The sequence below is a fragment of the Vanacampus margaritifer genome, chromosome 7, assembly GCF_051991255.1.
Source record: "Vanacampus margaritifer isolate UIUO_Vmar chromosome 7, RoL_Vmar_1.0, whole genome shotgun sequence".
Lineage (NCBI taxonomy): Eukaryota > Metazoa > Chordata > Actinopteri > Syngnathiformes > Syngnathidae > Vanacampus > Vanacampus margaritifer.
In genome coordinates this window covers 4,339,532-4,358,682 of record NC_135438.1, presented here as the reverse complement: position 1 = coordinate 4,358,682, position 19,151 = coordinate 4,339,532, and the positions used below count along the sequence as shown (strand labels likewise).

The following is a 19,151-nucleotide window of genomic DNA, read 5'->3' as shown; positions in this document are numbered from 1 at the left end:
GCAGAATACATTTGTAATAACTGATTAACTGGATGATTAATTATAATAAATTAAATAACTTCATTTTGGTCCCTTAATGCCGACAACAACAAGATATGAGTTACTGCAGAACATTGGATTGGTTTCTAATACTTTGTCCTTCAGTATTTAACAATAGGCAGAAAAATCGGCGAAAATCGGTGGATCGTTTTGGGGAAATAGATGTTTGAATGTCATTATTTTTATCTCATGTGTTAAATATAAAATAAAATTTGGAGGGGAATGGCTGATTTTTTTTTTTTTATTTAATCGGACGGCCGATTAATCGGTCAGGTCCCAAATAACAAAGCAAAGTGCAAATATGGTTTTGACAATCAAATAGCACTAGCCACTAGTTTTGTATCATCTACATTTGAATGCATCCAGCGAGGCCAAATGATCCCAATGCGGACCGTCATAGACATTATAAAAAGTCTACACACCCCTGTCTAAATGCCAAGTTTTTGTAATGCAATAAAAAGAGACGATGATAAATAATTAATAAATCTATAAATAAATATATTAAATAAAACCTTTTGCACCATTAATATTATTTTAATATAATATTAATATTATGCAATATTTTCTTCTTCCTGGGGGCATAACAAAAATCAATTGAGAAGCACATTTTATATTAAAAAAACACACTTGAAAAAAAGCCAAGAATCTAATTAGAACTCTCAGTAGTTTTGTGGCTCCAGACAGATTTTGTGTTATTTATTTGGCCTAAAACGGCTCTTTTGACAGTAAAGGTTGCTGACCCCTGACCTAAAGTATGCTAGCCTCTGATTGGTTAGTGTTAGTCAGCTGATCAGGAAGTGTTGTCGCTCTAGCTATTTTTTTCTCAGAACTGTAGGGGGAGCCCTGGAGCTGAACACATACATGCTTGCCGTATGTTTCCTCGGCGGCATTAGAAAGAGCCTGCGTCCTCTTACCTAAATACCTTCCGACAATGTGGGCCACACGCGCACGCTTTACAGTAGCGTTACTCCTTCTCACACACACACACACACACACACACACACACACACTTGTCTGAACACACGCGCGCGCGTGTGTGTGTCTGGAGCCTTCGCGATTACGACTTGTATGTTGCTAGACGTGTCGGCGAGGTGGCTGCGCTCCAGCTGTTGTTACATAACCCCCCGTGTCACGTACGCACACGCACAACCTGAGCCATTCAGTTCTGTGGGAGGCCCAGTCCCAAGCTGGAGAAGAAAGAAAAAAAAAGCGATTTGACGCCCCGACAGCGCACACCGGCGTCCTCGCCTGACCTCTCTTTTTCGCCAGTGGAAGACGTAAGCCGACTGGCAAGCGCTCTCTTTTTAGCAAGGCGGCGGGCTGCTGCCGTTAGTAAATCTTGACTGGCAAAAACAAAGCAGGCGAGCTAAAAGGGGAATAATATTACGGAGCGCCGACGCGCCAAGCCGCTGATGACATGTGAATAATGCGCTGGCGCGCTAACGCCGTTGCGCCGCGCCGCATGGAGCTGTTTATTAGGCGCAGCTGTTCTTTATTAAAAAATAGAAAAACTCCACAGAGGAGCGCTCGGCCGTTTCCGCAGTTCGTTAGCGGCAACGGCGCGATTCTTGACAAGCATGTCAAGCTGAGAAAGAAATGCCGGATGATAAAGCAAACTTGAGAGAGAAAAAAATACAAATAACCAACTTCCTGTTTGATATCGTCATCGGTCCTGGAGACTTTCTCGTATCTCTACTTTTGATAGACACGTCCACCCAACTTTTCATGGATTTCGGTCGAAAATGGCTGCCTAAAACCACAATTTCCTGTTTAACTCATTCACTGCCATTGACGGCTATAGACGTCAAAAATTCATTTGAACTATTTCTATTAGTTTCACATTTGTTTCCACTTTTGTTAACAAGAGTATGAAAACCTAGAAAAAAATGTATTGTACATTTAGATTTGATTAGTCATGAGTTAACTAGCGATTAATTACAATTAAAAAAAAAAAAATCTGAAGCCTATTTTCTTTTTTGTATAATTACTTATTTAAACTCAATATTAATCACACATTTTATATCTGTTCTAAATGTACAATATAAACATTTATAGGTTTTCATACTCTTGTGGAAAGTGGAAAAAAATGTTAAGCTAATAGAAATAGTTCAAATGAATTTTTGACGTCTATAGCCGTCAATGGCAGTGAATGAGTTAATTTCGGGCACGGGTCCTAGAGGCCTTGATGGAATGACCACCGCACTTTGTGTGGATCGGTGATATTAGGGCAAATTTTTTTGAGGATTCATCATAATTTTTTTTTTTTTCCTAAACATACTCCGGCGCTTTGGTCCGGTCCAGCGTCGCGAACTACAAGCGCGAACACAGCTTTAGATAAGATCCTAAAACGGTCCCCCCTCCGCAGTCAGCGGATTCTAACCCTTGATTGCTAACTTTTGCAGCTATGAGCCCAAACGTTGCATCCCCTCCAGGCAGGAAGTGCCAAAAGAAATCAAATTGCAGGGTCAGACTCTTGTCTTTTCTCCTTGTACAGATGCCGACTCTGTGCTGTTCATCTCCATTGGCCACTCGGAGAAGGAAATAGTGCAATAAAAAAGGGTGGGGGGGGGGGTCATGGTGCTGACGCATGGCTTCCCATCCCTCTCAATTCCCCCCGTCTCGTTATCTGTCTGACTTTTTCTTTGTCCTTCCTCCCCGCTGTCCTCTGTCTCTCCTCGCCTGGTTGCATCCCTTCCTCTCTCTTTACACTTTGGAGCGGAGATGACGGGATAGGTCGGGCCAGTTGCGATGGCTGGCAACCTTGGCGCCGTCACGGGCTGCCCTCATTATGCCGGCACGGCCCGCGGCGGGCGTTTGCGCCGTCGAGAAACTCCGAGCGATGCTTTTGTTGTCGTTTTTTTTTAGAACAGACCGGACACGTGAGGTGTAGGACGTCACGTCGGTCTCCCCGGCGACGCTGCGTAAACATCATCAGGCCTAAATCGGAATTGGATTTGGAAAGAGCGCGATTGCTCTTGTTGAACACCCAGAGGCGCTTTTAGGCGGCTGAGAGCAAACAGCAGGTCCTTTCATTCGTCAAATGAAAAAAACAACCACATCAATGTTAAGATAGTGACGTCCTCCTTTTTCACAGTGAAATCCTCGAAATGATTCTTTTTTTTATTCTCTAAATTTGATGGCATAAGTAAAAAAAAAAAAAAACTTCTAAACCCACCTCCAGGGACAGTCTAAATGTAAAAAAATCTTTATGTCACTTAACTCATTCACTCCCAGCCATTTTCGCTGAAGCAACATCCTTCGCTCCCGACTGTTTTACTGGATTTTGACTGATTTTGCCAGGCCCACAGATTATTCTGTTCTATTGATATAAAAACATGGACCCTACCAAAAGAAAGATTAGACTCTCTTCTTTCATCAGAAAAAAACTGTATATTTCTATCCGTTTCCGTTTTGCAGAAATTAGCATTAGAATATAGCTAAGTTTCATCATTATTCACAAATCGGTTAAGAATTGTGGGTAAATGAGCTTTTTTTCAACATGGCCCTGGTTGAGCTCTTTTGCTCTGCTGCCACCTGCGGGCCGTTTTTGTAATAACTATCATTTCCTCAACCGTTCTCTGCAGTTGAAAGGCTGCATCAAAGCCTTCTGTGTGCTGCAGCATTTAAAAAAAAAAAAAAAACGTATATATACGTCTTTGGGACACTTAAAAACATTTAAATTAGAACGTTTTGGCAGCAAATGAGTTAATCCCGCATTTCTCCAATGTCAATATCACGACAGAATTGGCACCCACTGTGCACCCCCCCCCCAAAAAAACAGAAACAAAAATCCATTTATAGCTAGTAAACAAGGTTCCAATTCAGTTTGCAATTGCAAAAAAAATATAATGCATGAGGTAAAAAACAACAACATATATATACTTTCAACATCCCGAAAGCCCCAGATTCGCTTTATAATACAAGTTCAGCATCATACCTTCCACGGCCCTTTTGAAGAAGACCTTGCAGCTGCCGCACGTCACCACGCCGTAGTGGCAGCCCGACGCTTCGTCCCCGCACACTAGGCACACCTTGGCCGTCGAGGAAGGTTGCCTGAGCGGCGAGCTGCATGGACACAACACAAATATATGAGACATTGGTCAAGCACCAACAGTAAATGGTGCCATGTTAAAAATCCCCATAATAAACACCAGTTCGCTACCCGACCAGGCAGCTTGTGCTGGCACCCATTGCTACTGCTAATGTTAGCCACCGCTAGACAACCAGTTAGCCTCTAGTCTCAGAGGAGCCATTCACTGTGTGTTTATGACAGCAGAGCTGACAGTTGAGGATGCAATGAAAAAAAAAACTTATCAGCTACCAGACGCTACCCGACCAAGCACAGCATTGTTGCGCAACCTGAAATACTACTGTAGCGTCAAGAGAATCTTACTTGGCATCTGACGGTATTTGTACCAAGTTAGATCATGATTATAGTCTCTGAATTCTCAAACTTTTCTGTGGTGACTGTTCACCCCAAAAAAAAAAAAGTTCCAACTAAACACTAGGCGTTACCTGACTCTTGATTGATCACAAATGATGGAAAGCTGGCCGTTTGGGCAGCTTCTAATCCCAGAGGGACATACAGTATTAAGTACCATTCATTGTGCGTTTATGAAAGCAGACCTTAACGGTGAAGCTGTGAGGAATGTACACCCAAAAAAAAAAAAAGGCGGAACTTAACAACAGCTACCAGCCGCTACCCGACCAAGCAGCATGTGCAACATTGTTAACCAGCCTTAAATTGGTTGCTTTTTTCTTGAATTGGGTGGTGCTATATAACCCCTGGGCATTATTTGACCATTTTTTGGCTTTTTGTTGGTTCTGACCAAGCCATTTCAAAATAAAATAACGCCCAGGGGTAGTATCTGGTCATGGTAATGGTATCTCGACGTGGCAGACAACAAAGCCCCAAACTAAGACAAAAAAAAAGTGTCCAGTCCACTCAAAATGTCTCTTAGTACGGTATCCTTTCAAAGCCTGTTATTTTGAGAATTTGTCGCAATTTCCCACATCGCCAGCAAACTGCGCTGCGTCGCCATAAACAGAAACCGGTCACGTGTTTCAGGTCTTGCCTATTCTTGTGTACTTGTGATCTTGAGAAACACCATCAGACACGACCCAATTCCCGTCCCAATGAGAGTACACATAAACCAAGAACGCACAGAATAACCGGATATTGTCCTGGTCTGCTAGTTTAAATCAAAGATGCATCGGGTGAAGATTTGATTGGGAAAATATCCCAAGATGCATTTCGTGCACAGCCGTTCCAATTTTCAAAGAGGCTAGCGTTCTCCGTTAGCTTAGGATCCTTCTTAGCCACGAAGCTAGCTCAAAAGAAGCATGTCGTACCGACCTATTTACATCTGTGGCTTGTCGTTTTTACTGGCGACTTATGAACCGTGCTATTTTTGGCCCAGTACGTTGTTGTTGTTGTTGTTGTTTGTAAAGCCGTTATCCATGGCAACTAATCGTAACAGAGATGAAAAACGGAAATGCTAACATTGAGGCGCGTGAAGGCAACTAGATGCACGTAATAATTCATAAAGCACCAACAAGGTAAGTTTGGGATTTTTTCATATCATCAGTTTTTTCATAATTGTTTACTGTACTGGAAATTTGTAGGGTACGAATAAAAGCTAAAATAAAAATAAAAATTGTACACTCTAAAAACAGTTGGGTCAAAAGTAACCCAATGATGGAGCAAAAGTGGACCGATCCACTTAATGGGTCAATTTGACCCAACTTTCTGGGTTGTTTTATACAAAATGACCCAATTTTGGGACCCAAGTAAAAGATCTGACCAATGTTTACGAGTTGTTTTCCACTAAAAGACCCATTTCTTGACTCAAAGTTGGGTCAAATAGACCCATGTAGAGAACCAGTCCATTTTTGACCCATAGTTGGATCATTTTTGACCCAACTTTCTGGGTTGTTTTATAAAAAATGCCCCAATTTTGGGACCCAAGTAAAAGATCTGACCAATGTTTACGAGTTGTTTTACACTAAAAGACCCATTTATTCACTCAAAGTTGGGTCAAATAGACCCAAGTAGAGAACCAGTCCATTTTTGACCCACCTTTCTGGGTTGTTTTATACAAAATGACCCAATTTTTGGGACCCAAGTAAAAGATCTGACCAATGTTTACGAGTTGTTTTACACTAAAAGACCCATTTCTTGACTCAAAGTTGGGTCAAATAGACCCAAGTAGAGAACCAGTCCATTTTTGACCCATAGTTAGATCATTTTTGACCCAACTTTCTGGGTTGTTTTATACAAAATGACCCAATTTTTGGACCCAAGTAAAAGATCTGACAAATGTTTACGAGTTGTTTTACACTAAAAGACCAATTTCTTGACTCAAAGTTTGGTCAAATAGACCCAAGTAGAGAACCAGTCCATTTTTGACCCATAGTTAGATCATTTTTGACCCAACTGTTTTTAGAGTGTACTACAGTGGGTGTTTACTTCGACGAGCCCTTCCTCCAATTAGCCTGCCAAAGCGAAACTCCACCGAACCCGTCTTAAAAGCTCTCAAGTCTAGAAGATAAGTATACCAACAGTCATTTTCTGGGTTTGCTGCTTTTCAAGCATTTCGCCCAGTGCCCTATAAAGGGACCCACACACGCACATTTGGTGCCGGCGCACACGTAACAATGTAGATGGGTACACGGCGAGAACACCTTGTATCAAAACATCCAAAGTGGCCTCAGCTTCCCTCGTCTTTTTCTGTGCTAATTGCCTCTCTGCCATCTAAATCAATGAGATGCAAGGTGATTGTCTGGTTAACATTCTCCTTCCATCCTTCATCAAGGCAGCTGCCAACCTCTCTCTCTCTCTCTCTCTCTCTCTCTCTCTCTCTTTTTTCAAGCTGGGAAGCGCTCCGGCGTCGGCGGCGCACTCGGATGCAATCAGGAGCGCTGATCTAATTCCCTCTCGTCCATCTACACACACATTCAATTTGTTAGGACGCTTAGAGGAGTCTCTGGTGAGGTGTTTGTCTGACTCTCTGGCACTGGGCCGTGTCATTTCCCCTAATGTGTGTGCGTGTGCGCGCGCGCAAGTCCAATCCATGTCCAGCCATGTTTTTCAGCATGTTAATCTACAGAACACACATGCGAGCATACGCCGGGGCCTTATCGCACCGCCGCGGACGTGGACATCGCAATCGATCGATCCGCGCGGTGACGAAAGGCTAACAAAAAACGCGCACGCACACAACACGTGCGTCCCGACGACTCGCATTAAGTGCCAGCCAGCCTGCCGGTCCAGTAACAAGGTGACTTTCCCTCCCCCAGAGGAGTATATAGGTCACTCACTGCGCGCTTACGAAAGCAGAGCTGACAGGCCAGGCTGCAGTGACTGCGCACAAAAAAAAAAAAAGGCCCTAAAGTAAACACCAGCCGCTACCTGACTAGGCAGCTGGTGCGGCAATGTTGCTAGGCCAGAAATTGATCCACGTGTTATAAACAAGCAGGACTAAGGAGGATTCACAAACAAAACAAAACGTTGTAGTTACTGCTTGAATTAAATCGTTTCCGCTACCCAACTAGGCAGCTTCTTCCTTGAGAGGAATTTCCGGTCACACACTGCACACTTACGAAAGCAGAGCTGACAGGCCAGGCTGCAGTGACTGCGCACAAAAAAAAAAAGGCCCCAAACTAAACACCAGCCGCTACCTGACTAGGCAGCTGGTGCGGCAATGTTGCTAGGCCAGAAATTGATCCACGTGTTATAAACAAGCAGGACTAATGAGGATTCAAAAACAAACAAAACGTTGTAGTTACTGCTTGAATTAAATAGTTTCTGCTACCCAACTAGGCAGCTTCTTCCTTGAGAGGAGTTTCCGGTCACACACTGCACGCTTACGAAAGCAGAGCTGACAAGCCAGGCCAGGATGCAGTGACTGCGCACAAAAAAAAAAAAAAGGCCCCAAACTAAACACCAGCCACTACCTGACTAGGCAGCTGGTGCGGCAATGTTGCTAGGCCAGAAATCGATCCAAGTGTTATAAACAAGCAGGACTAAGGAGGATTCATAAACAAACAAAACAAAACATTGTAGTTACTGCTTGAATTAAATCGTTTCCGCTACCCAACTAGGCAGCTTCTTCCTTGAGAGGAGTTTCCGGTCACACACTGCACGCTTACGAAAGCAGAGCTGACAGGCCAGGATGCCGTGAGCGCGTACCAAACAAAAGCCTCAAACTAAACACCATCCGCTACCCGACCAGGCAGGTGGTATTCACCTCAAACTGATCACAAAAATAGGATAAGGGATTACTGGGAGCAAAGGTGGAAAATATTAATTACAAAAAGGGGGAAAAAACAGCCAAGTTACTGCTTGCTACCCGATCAGGCAGTTTCTACCCCCTCCACGGGCAAATAGAGCTTGCAGGCCAGGCTGCAGTGACTGCACAAAAAAAGACCCGATCAAAACAGTAGAGGCTACCCGACCAGGCAGCTGATACAGCAAGCCTGCTATGCTTTAAAATCATGTAAACAAAATTGAGAAATACACTGGAGTGGAACAAATCAAAATAAAATAAAAAAAAATTAAAATTACTGAAAAATACAGAATGAAAAGACCTGGTAATGTGACGTCAGTGCTTTGTTAAAAAAACAAAAACAAAACATTAGTACAGTATGTTTGAAGATAAGTGCTGAAAACACGGGCAAAGACTGAGAACAATTTAATGCTTAATTGTTGAGATATAGCCATAAACCTCTTTTTCACCATTTCAGTCGTCCGCAATTTTAATCTGTCCTCACCCACTATAGAACAAACGCTATCATTCCGGACGGTATGGTCTCCGGTCCGCCTGCTAGCTTGCTAGCCCGCTAGCCTACTAGAGCAGACCACTATAACTGCATGTTATGTAGACCTACACAAAACCGGCGGCGGGGGGGTTGGGACGATGCTGACGCCAGTCCGCTAATAAGCTAACAGGCTAACGGCCTTGCTAGACGTACTTCAAGGAAAGTTAACTGTTTATTAAACACAGCGGCACATGATTCTTTTATACTGAACACATTTGGATTTCAGATCAAATCTTGGATGTGAGACAAAGTGCGACACATTGACTTCTTCTTTTCCAGGCCTTAACTTTTCATTTCTTGTTTGTTTGTGTTTCTGTTACCGCTAATCTATTTCTGCTACCCACGTTGCATCTCTTCTACAAACGGCAAATCCATTAGGGGTGCAAATTCCACATAAAAACACATTTCAGGACAGGGCCGAGATTTGAATCCAGAACCTTGTAAGAAAGACAAACTAATCATGAGTGCATGAGCCATGCAAAGATTCTAAAAATATCCTCTTCATCATGTCACATATGACCAGGATCTTTCTATCCGGACCCTCCCTCATCTTGTCTCTATTTCCGCTGGCCGCATTTTGCTCAATGAGACCGACGACACAGATCAAAATGTCTCACTCTGTGCGCCGCCGCTTGCTTCTCCCCTTCTTTTTCCTTCCCTTTATTTTCTTCCTTCCCCGCAGAAAGCCCAGGGCGGCCGCTTCATTGTTTTCCGCGTCCTTTCATCTCCAAAAGATAACACACAAAGAGAGCTAACTGGTGTAGCTGATGTTTATTTCCCCCGACCGGCGCGAGTACACAAGGCCCCCGGTTTTCTGTTGCTTCTCAGACCGGCGGGGCTGCTTACATGCAGGATAATAATAGAACCAAAGGCCCACTGTAACACAAAGATGTTTGGGCCGCGACTTATCCTCGAGCTTTTCCTCAAGTAATCTGCACGCTGGGAGAAAAAAAAAAAAAAAAAGGCTTGCAGCAGGGAAGTCCCAACAGTGATTCATCACAGCTTCCACTCAAAGCCACTCTATCGTGGACAGTACAGTACAAGGCTCCAAATAAGCGGTTTTCACGTCGCAGACTGGCAGGCGAAATTTGCATTTTACGCCTTATTAAAAAGCCAAAAAATGACTTTCCTTTCTTTTCTTTGATCCTTCCTCGGGTCTCCTGACGGCCTCACGACTCTGGCTGGAAGTGTTCGGTTTAGGTGAACGGTTTGGGATTTTTTAATAGGTTTTAGGTGAACTAAATACAAAAAAAAAATAATAATAATTTAAAAAAAAAAGAGAGAGCGCAATGATAATGAGATGTCAAATCGGTAAAATTACCGAATGAACAATACTGAGCTCTCCAAAAGAAAAGCAAAAAATGAGAATCAACCGCTGAGACATCCCAAAAAAGCTTGGCTGGTCTGCCGCTGTGTCGATCGCGTCACCCACCGAGGGTAGTCAACGGTTAGAGGCGCAACTTGGCGCTACCAACGCTAAACCAGCTAGCTAGCTAGCACCAAGCTTTCGACTGGCTACGGCTACGGCGGAACACGCTGCGGAGTCAGTCAGTAGTCAAGTATCATTTTTGATGAAGAGAGAAGCCATGCTAATTATGTTCATATTTGGATGGACATGTCCGTCACATCAAACGGCAAACATTTTGGGAGTCAATTGAATGAAAAAGGGGCCGAGGAAGTTTTTTAAAATGTGTCCCAGACTAGCTACACCAATGATCAGGAAATTGGGTCGACGTCTCGCATGAAAGGACGCACAAATAAGTCTAAGAACTCGTTCACGAAACTGAACGTGAAGTCGGCTATTTTGGGTTTACAGCAGCCATTTTGGTTGCTAATTACATGAAGTTTCTTGGAACGGAATGAACAGGAATAACATTTTGCTTTGAAGCAGCCATTTTGGGAGCCAATTCCATGAAAAATGGTCCATTAACAAAAAGTAGGATGTCCATCATGACAGGACACATGAAAAAGTCTCAACGACCCATGCGTGACATGGAACAGGAAGGCGGCCATTTTGAGGATGAAATCCAACGTTGCTTGTAAATCGATACTTCTGTAATATTATCAGTAAATTCGAAGCGTGCATCTTTTGCCTTGTGTGGCGACACGGCAGACGGCCGGCGTACGTGCGCAACAAACTCACTGTTGTTCCAGACAATTTATCTGCGCATGTGTGTGTGCGCGCGCTTCATTTGTTTGTTTACAGATGCGGCGGGCGCACTAATGTGCTTATGTGGGTCAACGGGGTTCTTCTCAAACACGTGAGCCCGGCCGACCTCCGTCGCCACCTCACGGCTCATTATTGGCCCGTAACAATGTTATCTCGCTCGCTCGCGTCGCCGCCGCCGTGACTTTCTTGATTTGCTGTGCATCTGAATTTCCGAGATGAAGCTTTCTTGTTTGGCTCGTCCTTCATGATTTGCACAAATGCTGCAGCCTTGTCAACCTTTTCATTCGTCATTTGGACATTGGGAAGCAGTCAATAGTAAGACGCGGGCAGGGGGAAGCAAGGGGGATAAAGGGTTAAAATCACCAAATTAGAAAGAATATTTCATTAGTTCAGCATGATATATGCACGATCCAAAATGTCAGATGTGTGAAAATATGTCACACTCTTCAGCTGATTTGCAATGAGCTTACATTTTTCAAGATAAAGTTAAAGAAAAAAACTTGGAATCCTATGAGGAAGAAAGTCATAATCGAATGAGAAAAGTCTTACTTTTTTCCAAGGGGAAAAAAAATCAAAACGGTATGAAATTCATTTTTTTGAAGAAAAAATATATATTTTCAAGAAAAAATATGTGAATAATTGCAATATTATGTAGAATTTTGTTCAGAATTTTTTTTTGTAATGTAACAAATGAATTTTTTTTAAAATAAAAGAAATCTTGAAGAAAAACTTTGTTCAAGGAAAACTCATATTTTTGTGAAAAAAGCATCAACCTTACAAGAAAAAAGTCATATTTATTCAACAAATATGTCAAATTTTTTTAGGAGTCTTTTTTTTTTCTAATGAACCTTTTTTTGGTGGAAGGTTGGAAAATTATCAAAAATTATCCATTTTTTTCCCCCCAAAATCATAAAATTATTATTTATTTATTTATTTGAAGAACAAAATACTCTTAGTCAAAAAATATATTTTCTAGGAAGTCCGTCCATCCTCTGCCTATCGCTTATCCTCAATAGGGTCACCTATCCCGGCTGACTTTTACAAAAATTATATTTATTTATGTGATAGTAGAAAAAAAATGGTTGTAGTCTTATAAGAAAAACAAGTTTATATTTGTCCCCCTCCTCCTCCTCCATACTACTTGGTGCAAACATGCATATTACCTTGACTAATCCTTGACTTTACCGTAGCGCTACTGTAATATTTACACACCTGAGCACATGCAAGCATCTCAAAAATCTATTTATACTGCCCTCGACTTTGCATAACGGCAAAGTGAAAGTAGCAAAACTAAAAGGGGGGAGAGAGAGAGAATAGGCGGTGGGGAGCGAGCTTACATAAGACAAGTCTGAACATTTAGGTTGACCCCCCGCTCGGCAGAGGGGAAGGGAGGGGCGAGCGAGGGCCTTTGGGGATTTGGTTACCCTCGCCAAGGTGACCCTGGCGTCGCACCCGGTCGGCACCTGGGCATAAAGAAAGGCGAGACTTCCCCTTTGTGACTTTGCTACTTCCTTCCGCTCTCAACTTTGCTCATTTGCATATTTCCATGAAAAGCATCAATAAGTGATTGACCAATAAAATAATGATTTAACCTCTTCATATCCATGTTAAGGGCACACTAGCATGTGATAAGAAAACAGCATATTTCACACACATTTTTGCGGTCTTGTAATGATTGCTGGACGAGTCTGGACACCATCCGCGTTCCCTCTAAATTTATTAGAAACTAATTTGCTAACATCTAAAAGCGACACTACGAGACAGTGATGTCATTGTTGTGACCTGCCGGCCCTCCCCGCTACATTTATGCCTGCAAACTCCAAGCGACCTTTCCCAAAACAGCAAATCATGATTATCACTCTCATGTACAAAGACAAAACTGTTTTGAGTATGTACAAAAACGCATACGCACACACGCGGCCGAAGACCACGCCTCCCGGGGGATGCTGGTTCAGTCCGCGGGCGGCGACGCGCTCTCAGAGCCACGACAAACTGAAAGAGTGCCTTAAGTTACATTTCAAGTCTGCCTCCAATTTGAATGTCAACTCCGGGTCAGAGGGGGCGCCAGAGGGCACGTTGCCACAGGAAGCCATCTTAACTCATTCACTGCCATTGACAACTATAGACGTCAAAAAAATCTTTGGAACTATTTCTATTAGTTTAATTTTTTCCATTTTTGTTAACAAGACTATGAAAACCTAGAATTTTTTTTGTAGATTTAGAACAAAGTTTGTGATTAATCGTGAGTTAACTAGTGAAGTCATGCGAATAATTACGATTACAAATTTTTATCGCCTGATGCCCCTAATTTTTTACTAATCTTTTCTTTTTTTTTTAATAATCTTTTCTTTTTTTTTTGAAAAGATTGTTAAAAATTAGGGGCGTCAGGCAAGTACTATTTTTAATCGTAATTAACTCACGATTTATCACAAATTTTATATCTGTTCGAATAAAATATTTAAAAAAAAAAAAACACTAGGTTTTCATACTCTTACTTGTTGAGTTTAGCGCAGCAAGCAGCAAATAATTGACTTTTCTGATGAAACATTTGAATCCGGTGTCTTTTTCCTACTTCCTGAGTAACCCAAGCAAAAAGAATGTCATTTCTCAAGTGATATTTTAAACTAACATTTACCAGATGGGTGTAAATTAGACATAGCTGCGGAGATCATTTAACCTCGATTAAAACAATATCGCTATTCATTCGCGTAACTCTTGCCGCCTCGTTGAGCCATCCCCCGCGGTACGGTGATTTTTTTCTTAAATTTTTGGGAAAAAGTATCTTTGGCGGCGGCAAGAGGTCGTCGGCCCGTCACGTGCGCTCATCTGCTATTGATCCCTCGCCGCGGCCGTTTTTAGTTGCCCGTTAAAAACGGAAGCAAACAGCTGGACGGAGGGCGGCGCGGTCGCCTCGGAAACAATGCGAACGGGGAAAACGATTAACATTACGATTGTCGGTTGAAATCTCCCTCAAATAGACACATAGCATAAACACGGAGCTTCAAATCTGCACTGGATCGGCGCGGATCAACTTGAGACTTTGATTTTCAAGCCACCCGCACCTCGTTGACCGAGATGGAACTGGACAATGGCAAACAAATGGCTCACAACTTCAAGCAGCTTGTATTTCATAAAAGTGGGTTTTTATCTTGCTCGTTACCCCTAAACGCCATCTTTGAAAGATCATCCAATTGAACCTGGCGTTCCGATTGACCTTGCAAGTTAACTATTAGTATCACAGACTAGACTAGACTGGCTCAGCAACTCATGAAAACTAGCCGGTGTGCGGCTGGCTTTAATGCTGACGCCGCTTTTTCCTGCACGGCGTATGACTGATTGGGTCCACGCAACAGGTGACCTCCAAGAGCTTAGAGGTCCGCGGCGGGACAAATCCCTGGAGAGGAAGATTATCCTGAAAGGGATCAGTCCTGACCTGAGCCACCTCTATACCGCGCGCACATGCAAAATCGCACTCCATGCACTGCTTTCCATATTATGCAATTACCGTATTTATTTTATTTATTTTATTCCTACTTTTTTTTATTTATTTAGTTAGTTATTTTTATTATTTATGCAATTATTATTATATCATATTATCTCCATATTTAGCATTAGCAACAGTTAGCCTTGCAACAACTAAATTTATTTTATATATTGTATTATTACTATTTATTTATTTATCTAGTTAGTTATTTTTATTATTTATACAATTATTATTATATCATATTATCTCCATATTTAGCATTAGCAACAGTTAGCCTTGCAACAACTAAATTTATTTTATATATTGTATTATTATTATTACTATTTTTCTTATTTATCTAGTTAGTTAGTTAGTTATTTTTATTATTTATGCAATTATTATTATATCATATTATCTCCATATTTAGCATTAGCAACAGTTAGCCTTGCAACAACTAAATTTATTTTATTTATTGTATTATTATTATTATTATTACTATTTATTTATTTATCTAGTTATTTAGTTATTTTTATTATTTATGCAATTATTATTATATCATATTATCTCCATATTTAGCATTAGCAACAGTTAGCCTTGCAACAACTAAATGCATTTTCCCCCACAATTTAGAACAGTTCTCTGGTAATAATTACGTCTGTGACATTCTTTTGTCAAAATACCCCAAGGATCAATAACTACAGTAGACTTTACACAACTTTTTTTTTTCTTTGTCTTGCTGAAATGAGCAAATCATGCAAACGCGCGATTGTAACCAGAATGAGGATAAGCAACACACAAAAAATGGATGGATGGTTTCATACGTACTGCGGGACGCGACCAAGGTTATTATAGTTCACCAAAACCAATGAAATCGCTAAATTAAACATTGACAAAACCTTTTCATTAACAAAAGAAAATGTTTTTTTTTAAGAAAGAAAACAAACTAAAGCTACATCATATGTTTAAATAACTAATTAAAACTAGCTAAAAGTCAAAGCGAAATAAAAAGTGACTATAATGAAAAATCCCAAATTATTATAACCCTGGCGCGACATGTCCTTGAATTGAAAAAAAATGTTCATTTCAAGAGTGCTGTCGTGATGAATAGAAGAGAACCTGGCGGAGTGATTTCAAACAGCGGCAAACTCCAAGAAAACCAAGAGCAGTGTGAAAAGGTCTTCAGGAGGACAAGCACTACAGAAAATGTGATATCGTGTTGCATAAATGTGATTGACTGGCGACGAGGGCTTGACTGTTCAATCGGCTGGCCGATTTAAACCATTGATTTCAACAAATACTCAAGAACAAAATATTGTAAAACAGTCAAATGTTCTGCCTGTAATACATAAGTGTTAAGGGGCCAAATTATTATTATTATTTTTTAATTTTTAAAAATTAATCGGCCGATTCATCATTCATCATAATTAAATTCTTCCAAATATCTCAATTGGTCTCGGCCTCAAAACATTCATAGTGGTGACCACCCCAGGGTGTATCCCGCTTCTTTTACCAAAAGTGATCTGGGATCGACTCTAGCTCACAAGCGCTACAGAAAATGTGATGGTTGGATGATGGATACCCCCACCTCAAAAAGCAAGTCAACCGGGCTGATGGGCAAAGGAAAAGTGAACATGCCAGAAAGCATCCCTTTCAAACGGCGACCTTTCCGTCTCCCATGTGACGGTGGCGGGGGGTGGGGGGGGGGGGGGGGGAGGCCTGACGCCAAATGTGGGTTAACGGCGACTGACACATGTTGCCAGCGAGCTTGTGCAGTCACCGTCACATGTCATCATCCTCCATTCCCACCAGTCATTTACCATCCCGACATGTGGATAGAGAAGACCTTAGGGGGAACGAGTGGGAGGGTTTTACACACACACACACACACCATTGTACGACTAAATGGCGGCTAAAGTTAGCCACGTTGGGGGTGTTGATTGTTTGTCCACTTAGCAGCTGAGCGGCCGGCTGAAGTCGAAGGGCTGCAAAAACCACGGAGACCAAAAGAAGTGGTCTGTGAGCAGCTGGCTCCCGTCCAGGCGGTTAGCGCCGCCGCTGCACATTCTGCACGTCCGCTCGAGAAGTGCTCGCTCGTCAGCGCCTGGGAAGTCACTGACGGCGCGTCGGCACGCAGTCAGCAATGAAATATGTGTGGAGACAAAGATGGATGTGGTTGAATTGTGTCGTTATATCTGTCCATCCATCCATTTTCTATACAGTACCGCCTACCCTATCCTCATTGAGGTCGCAGGCAAGCTTTCGCCTCCAAACCACTCAGATAATCTAGCTAGCTAGCTAGCCTGCAAGCTCTAATCGCGCTATGATTCTCTATACGTATATCTCTATCCATCTATCAAACAATCTAGCTAAGTAGCTAGCTAGCGAGCTCCTATCTATCTATCTATCTATCTATCTATCTATCTATCTATCTATCTATCTATCTATCTATCTATCTATCTATCTATCTATCTATCTATCTATCTATCTATCTATCTATCTATCTTCTGTATCTATCAACAATTTAGCTAGCTAGCTGGCTAGCTTTTATATATATCTATCCATTTAGCTAGCTATCTTACGATGGGGCGTATGGCACAGAGGAGGCGGGACTTCCGACTGCGAGTGTGTAGTCTATCTCAGTTGTCCGAAGCATTTTAGAGAGTTGAGACGCGGCTGGGCGGGAGCGCGTGGTTGTGGGGGGCGCAGGGGTGGGGGTGCGAGTGTTGGAACGGAAACGACGCTGATGTGAGAAACCCGGAAGTCAGAAGTCCGTGGCATTTACCCCATACCACTAATCTGAATATATGACTGGATAGCCGATAGCCCATACACACGCCCGTGCAAGCTATTGAAGTCACAGGGCGGCCATCTTGCTCCTCCCATCTCACGAGCAGACTACTTCATAAACTATATGGTATACGTACAGATGAGACATATACAGCTCATAGGCAGTTAGTATAAGACGGGGGGGGGCCCGGTGGCTTGCGTTTTATGGCGGGGTGGTCGTTTAAAAAAAAAAAAATTAAAAAGTGGATGGTATGTGCTGCTTTGAAAACCCCATGTTTCTTTTATCGCTCAGTTCCTTAGAGCCCAATATAAAATTTGGCAGAGGCAACTTTTGTTGAATTACAATTATAATTATTTAATAAAAAATGTATGTTTCCTCCAGTCAACATCATTAAGCAAATAATTTATACATGTATTTAAGGCAAGTTGTAAAATGTCTGAATTCCTCTTGTTTATGTTTAACAAATTTAAAACATCAGAAATCCTGCTGTACTGTCCCAAATGTTCTCCAATTTCGATATTGTAAATGTTTAGAATCGGATGCCAAGAAACGTTTCTTGGGAGGAGCAATATGGCGGCCTCACGACTTCAAAGTCTTGGCCTATCCAGTCATATATTCAGATCGGTGTACTATACACTCAATTCAGTAGAAGTTCATCTTAGTCTCAGGAAAGTTGGAAAGGCCAAAGTAGGGAGTCTTAATTGATGTTGTTATTGTCTGAAAAAGGAGATGAATGGAGAAACCCTGAGAAACAAACTAGAACTGAGAAGAAGAAACTGCAGTAAAGGCCTGGAAAAAGCAACAGTTTGGTGAAGTCAATGTCCACGTAAGCCAATGCAGGCTTGATGCGGTCAACATTGTACTATATTTGTGTAGCTGCCATTGTGATTTATCAGCAGGTTGTGTCCTCGTGCTTATCACCCGCTAAAAAAAAAAATACAAAAATAAACACTTGTAAAAACGACCTGTAAACGTTGTTTGGATGCTTGCTATCAATTCTGAGATAACCTCCACTCAGTGAGGCCATTACCATTTGACAATACGTTACATTTTACGTTTATATTATGAAACCCTCTCAACGTGTCCGTACGAGGATCAAATCCAAAATTGAATGATGACATTTTGATATGGAGAGCATGAAAAGAAATGAAAGCAACTAAAAAAATTTTACCCAGCCCGGCATCTGGCCTCTCGCTCGAACGCTTGACATCACTTTTACAAAAGGTCACCACTAAGATTGCGACCCGGTAAGCTAGCACAACATGCGCTAGGAAAAGAAAGTTGCAGGGCAAACACACATCAGGAGTGGTGCGCTTCAACTAAATGTGTCTGCGCGGTGACCTTTTTCAAATTCAGTTTGTTCACCTCTGAAGGATTACGGGCCCAGATGGCCGACGGATGAACAATACAGCACCTGCCGAGGGACATGACGCTATTAGCTTTGACTGAAAAAATACAGCGAAAAGGGAAAACCGCTGTCTGCGCGTATGGACGGCGTGTCCTCACGAGAGTTTACTTGGAAGTGGTACAAAAAAAAAAAGATGAGCGCTAAATTGCATTAGCAACCTTTTACAGCAATACGAGCGTCGCTGGGCTCAGCAAAGACTCGGTAAAAGCTTTACATTGCTACAAAAAAAAGCACCGGATTTTAGTATTATTTTTAATGCCTTACAGTTATTTTCATAACATTCAATAATGTAAAAAAAAAAAAAATATATATATATATATATATATATATATATATATATATATATATATATCCAAGGGTGACCAGAAGTTCCATTTTTGAGCATTGAAGTGAATAACGCTAAGCTGAAAAAAAATGACGTTAACGGTTAAATTCCTTCCTAATTCAGCTAATCGGTAGTAGG

At 41.8% G+C, this 19,151-nt stretch overlaps 1 protein-coding gene across 1 annotated transcript in view; it reads right to left on the bottom strand.

Moving 5' to 3' along the window:
* Nucleotides 1–19,151, bottom strand: part of nr3c2 (nuclear receptor subfamily 3, group C, member 2) — a 77,356-nt gene that overhangs the window by 20,370 nt on the left and 37,835 nt on the right. The window contains exon 3 of the mRNA XM_077570068.1: nt 3,977–4,104. Coding sequence (XP_077426194.1) covers nt 3,977–4,104 — 128 coding nt within the window. The remainder of the gene's footprint in view (nt 1–3,976; nt 4,105–19,151) is intronic.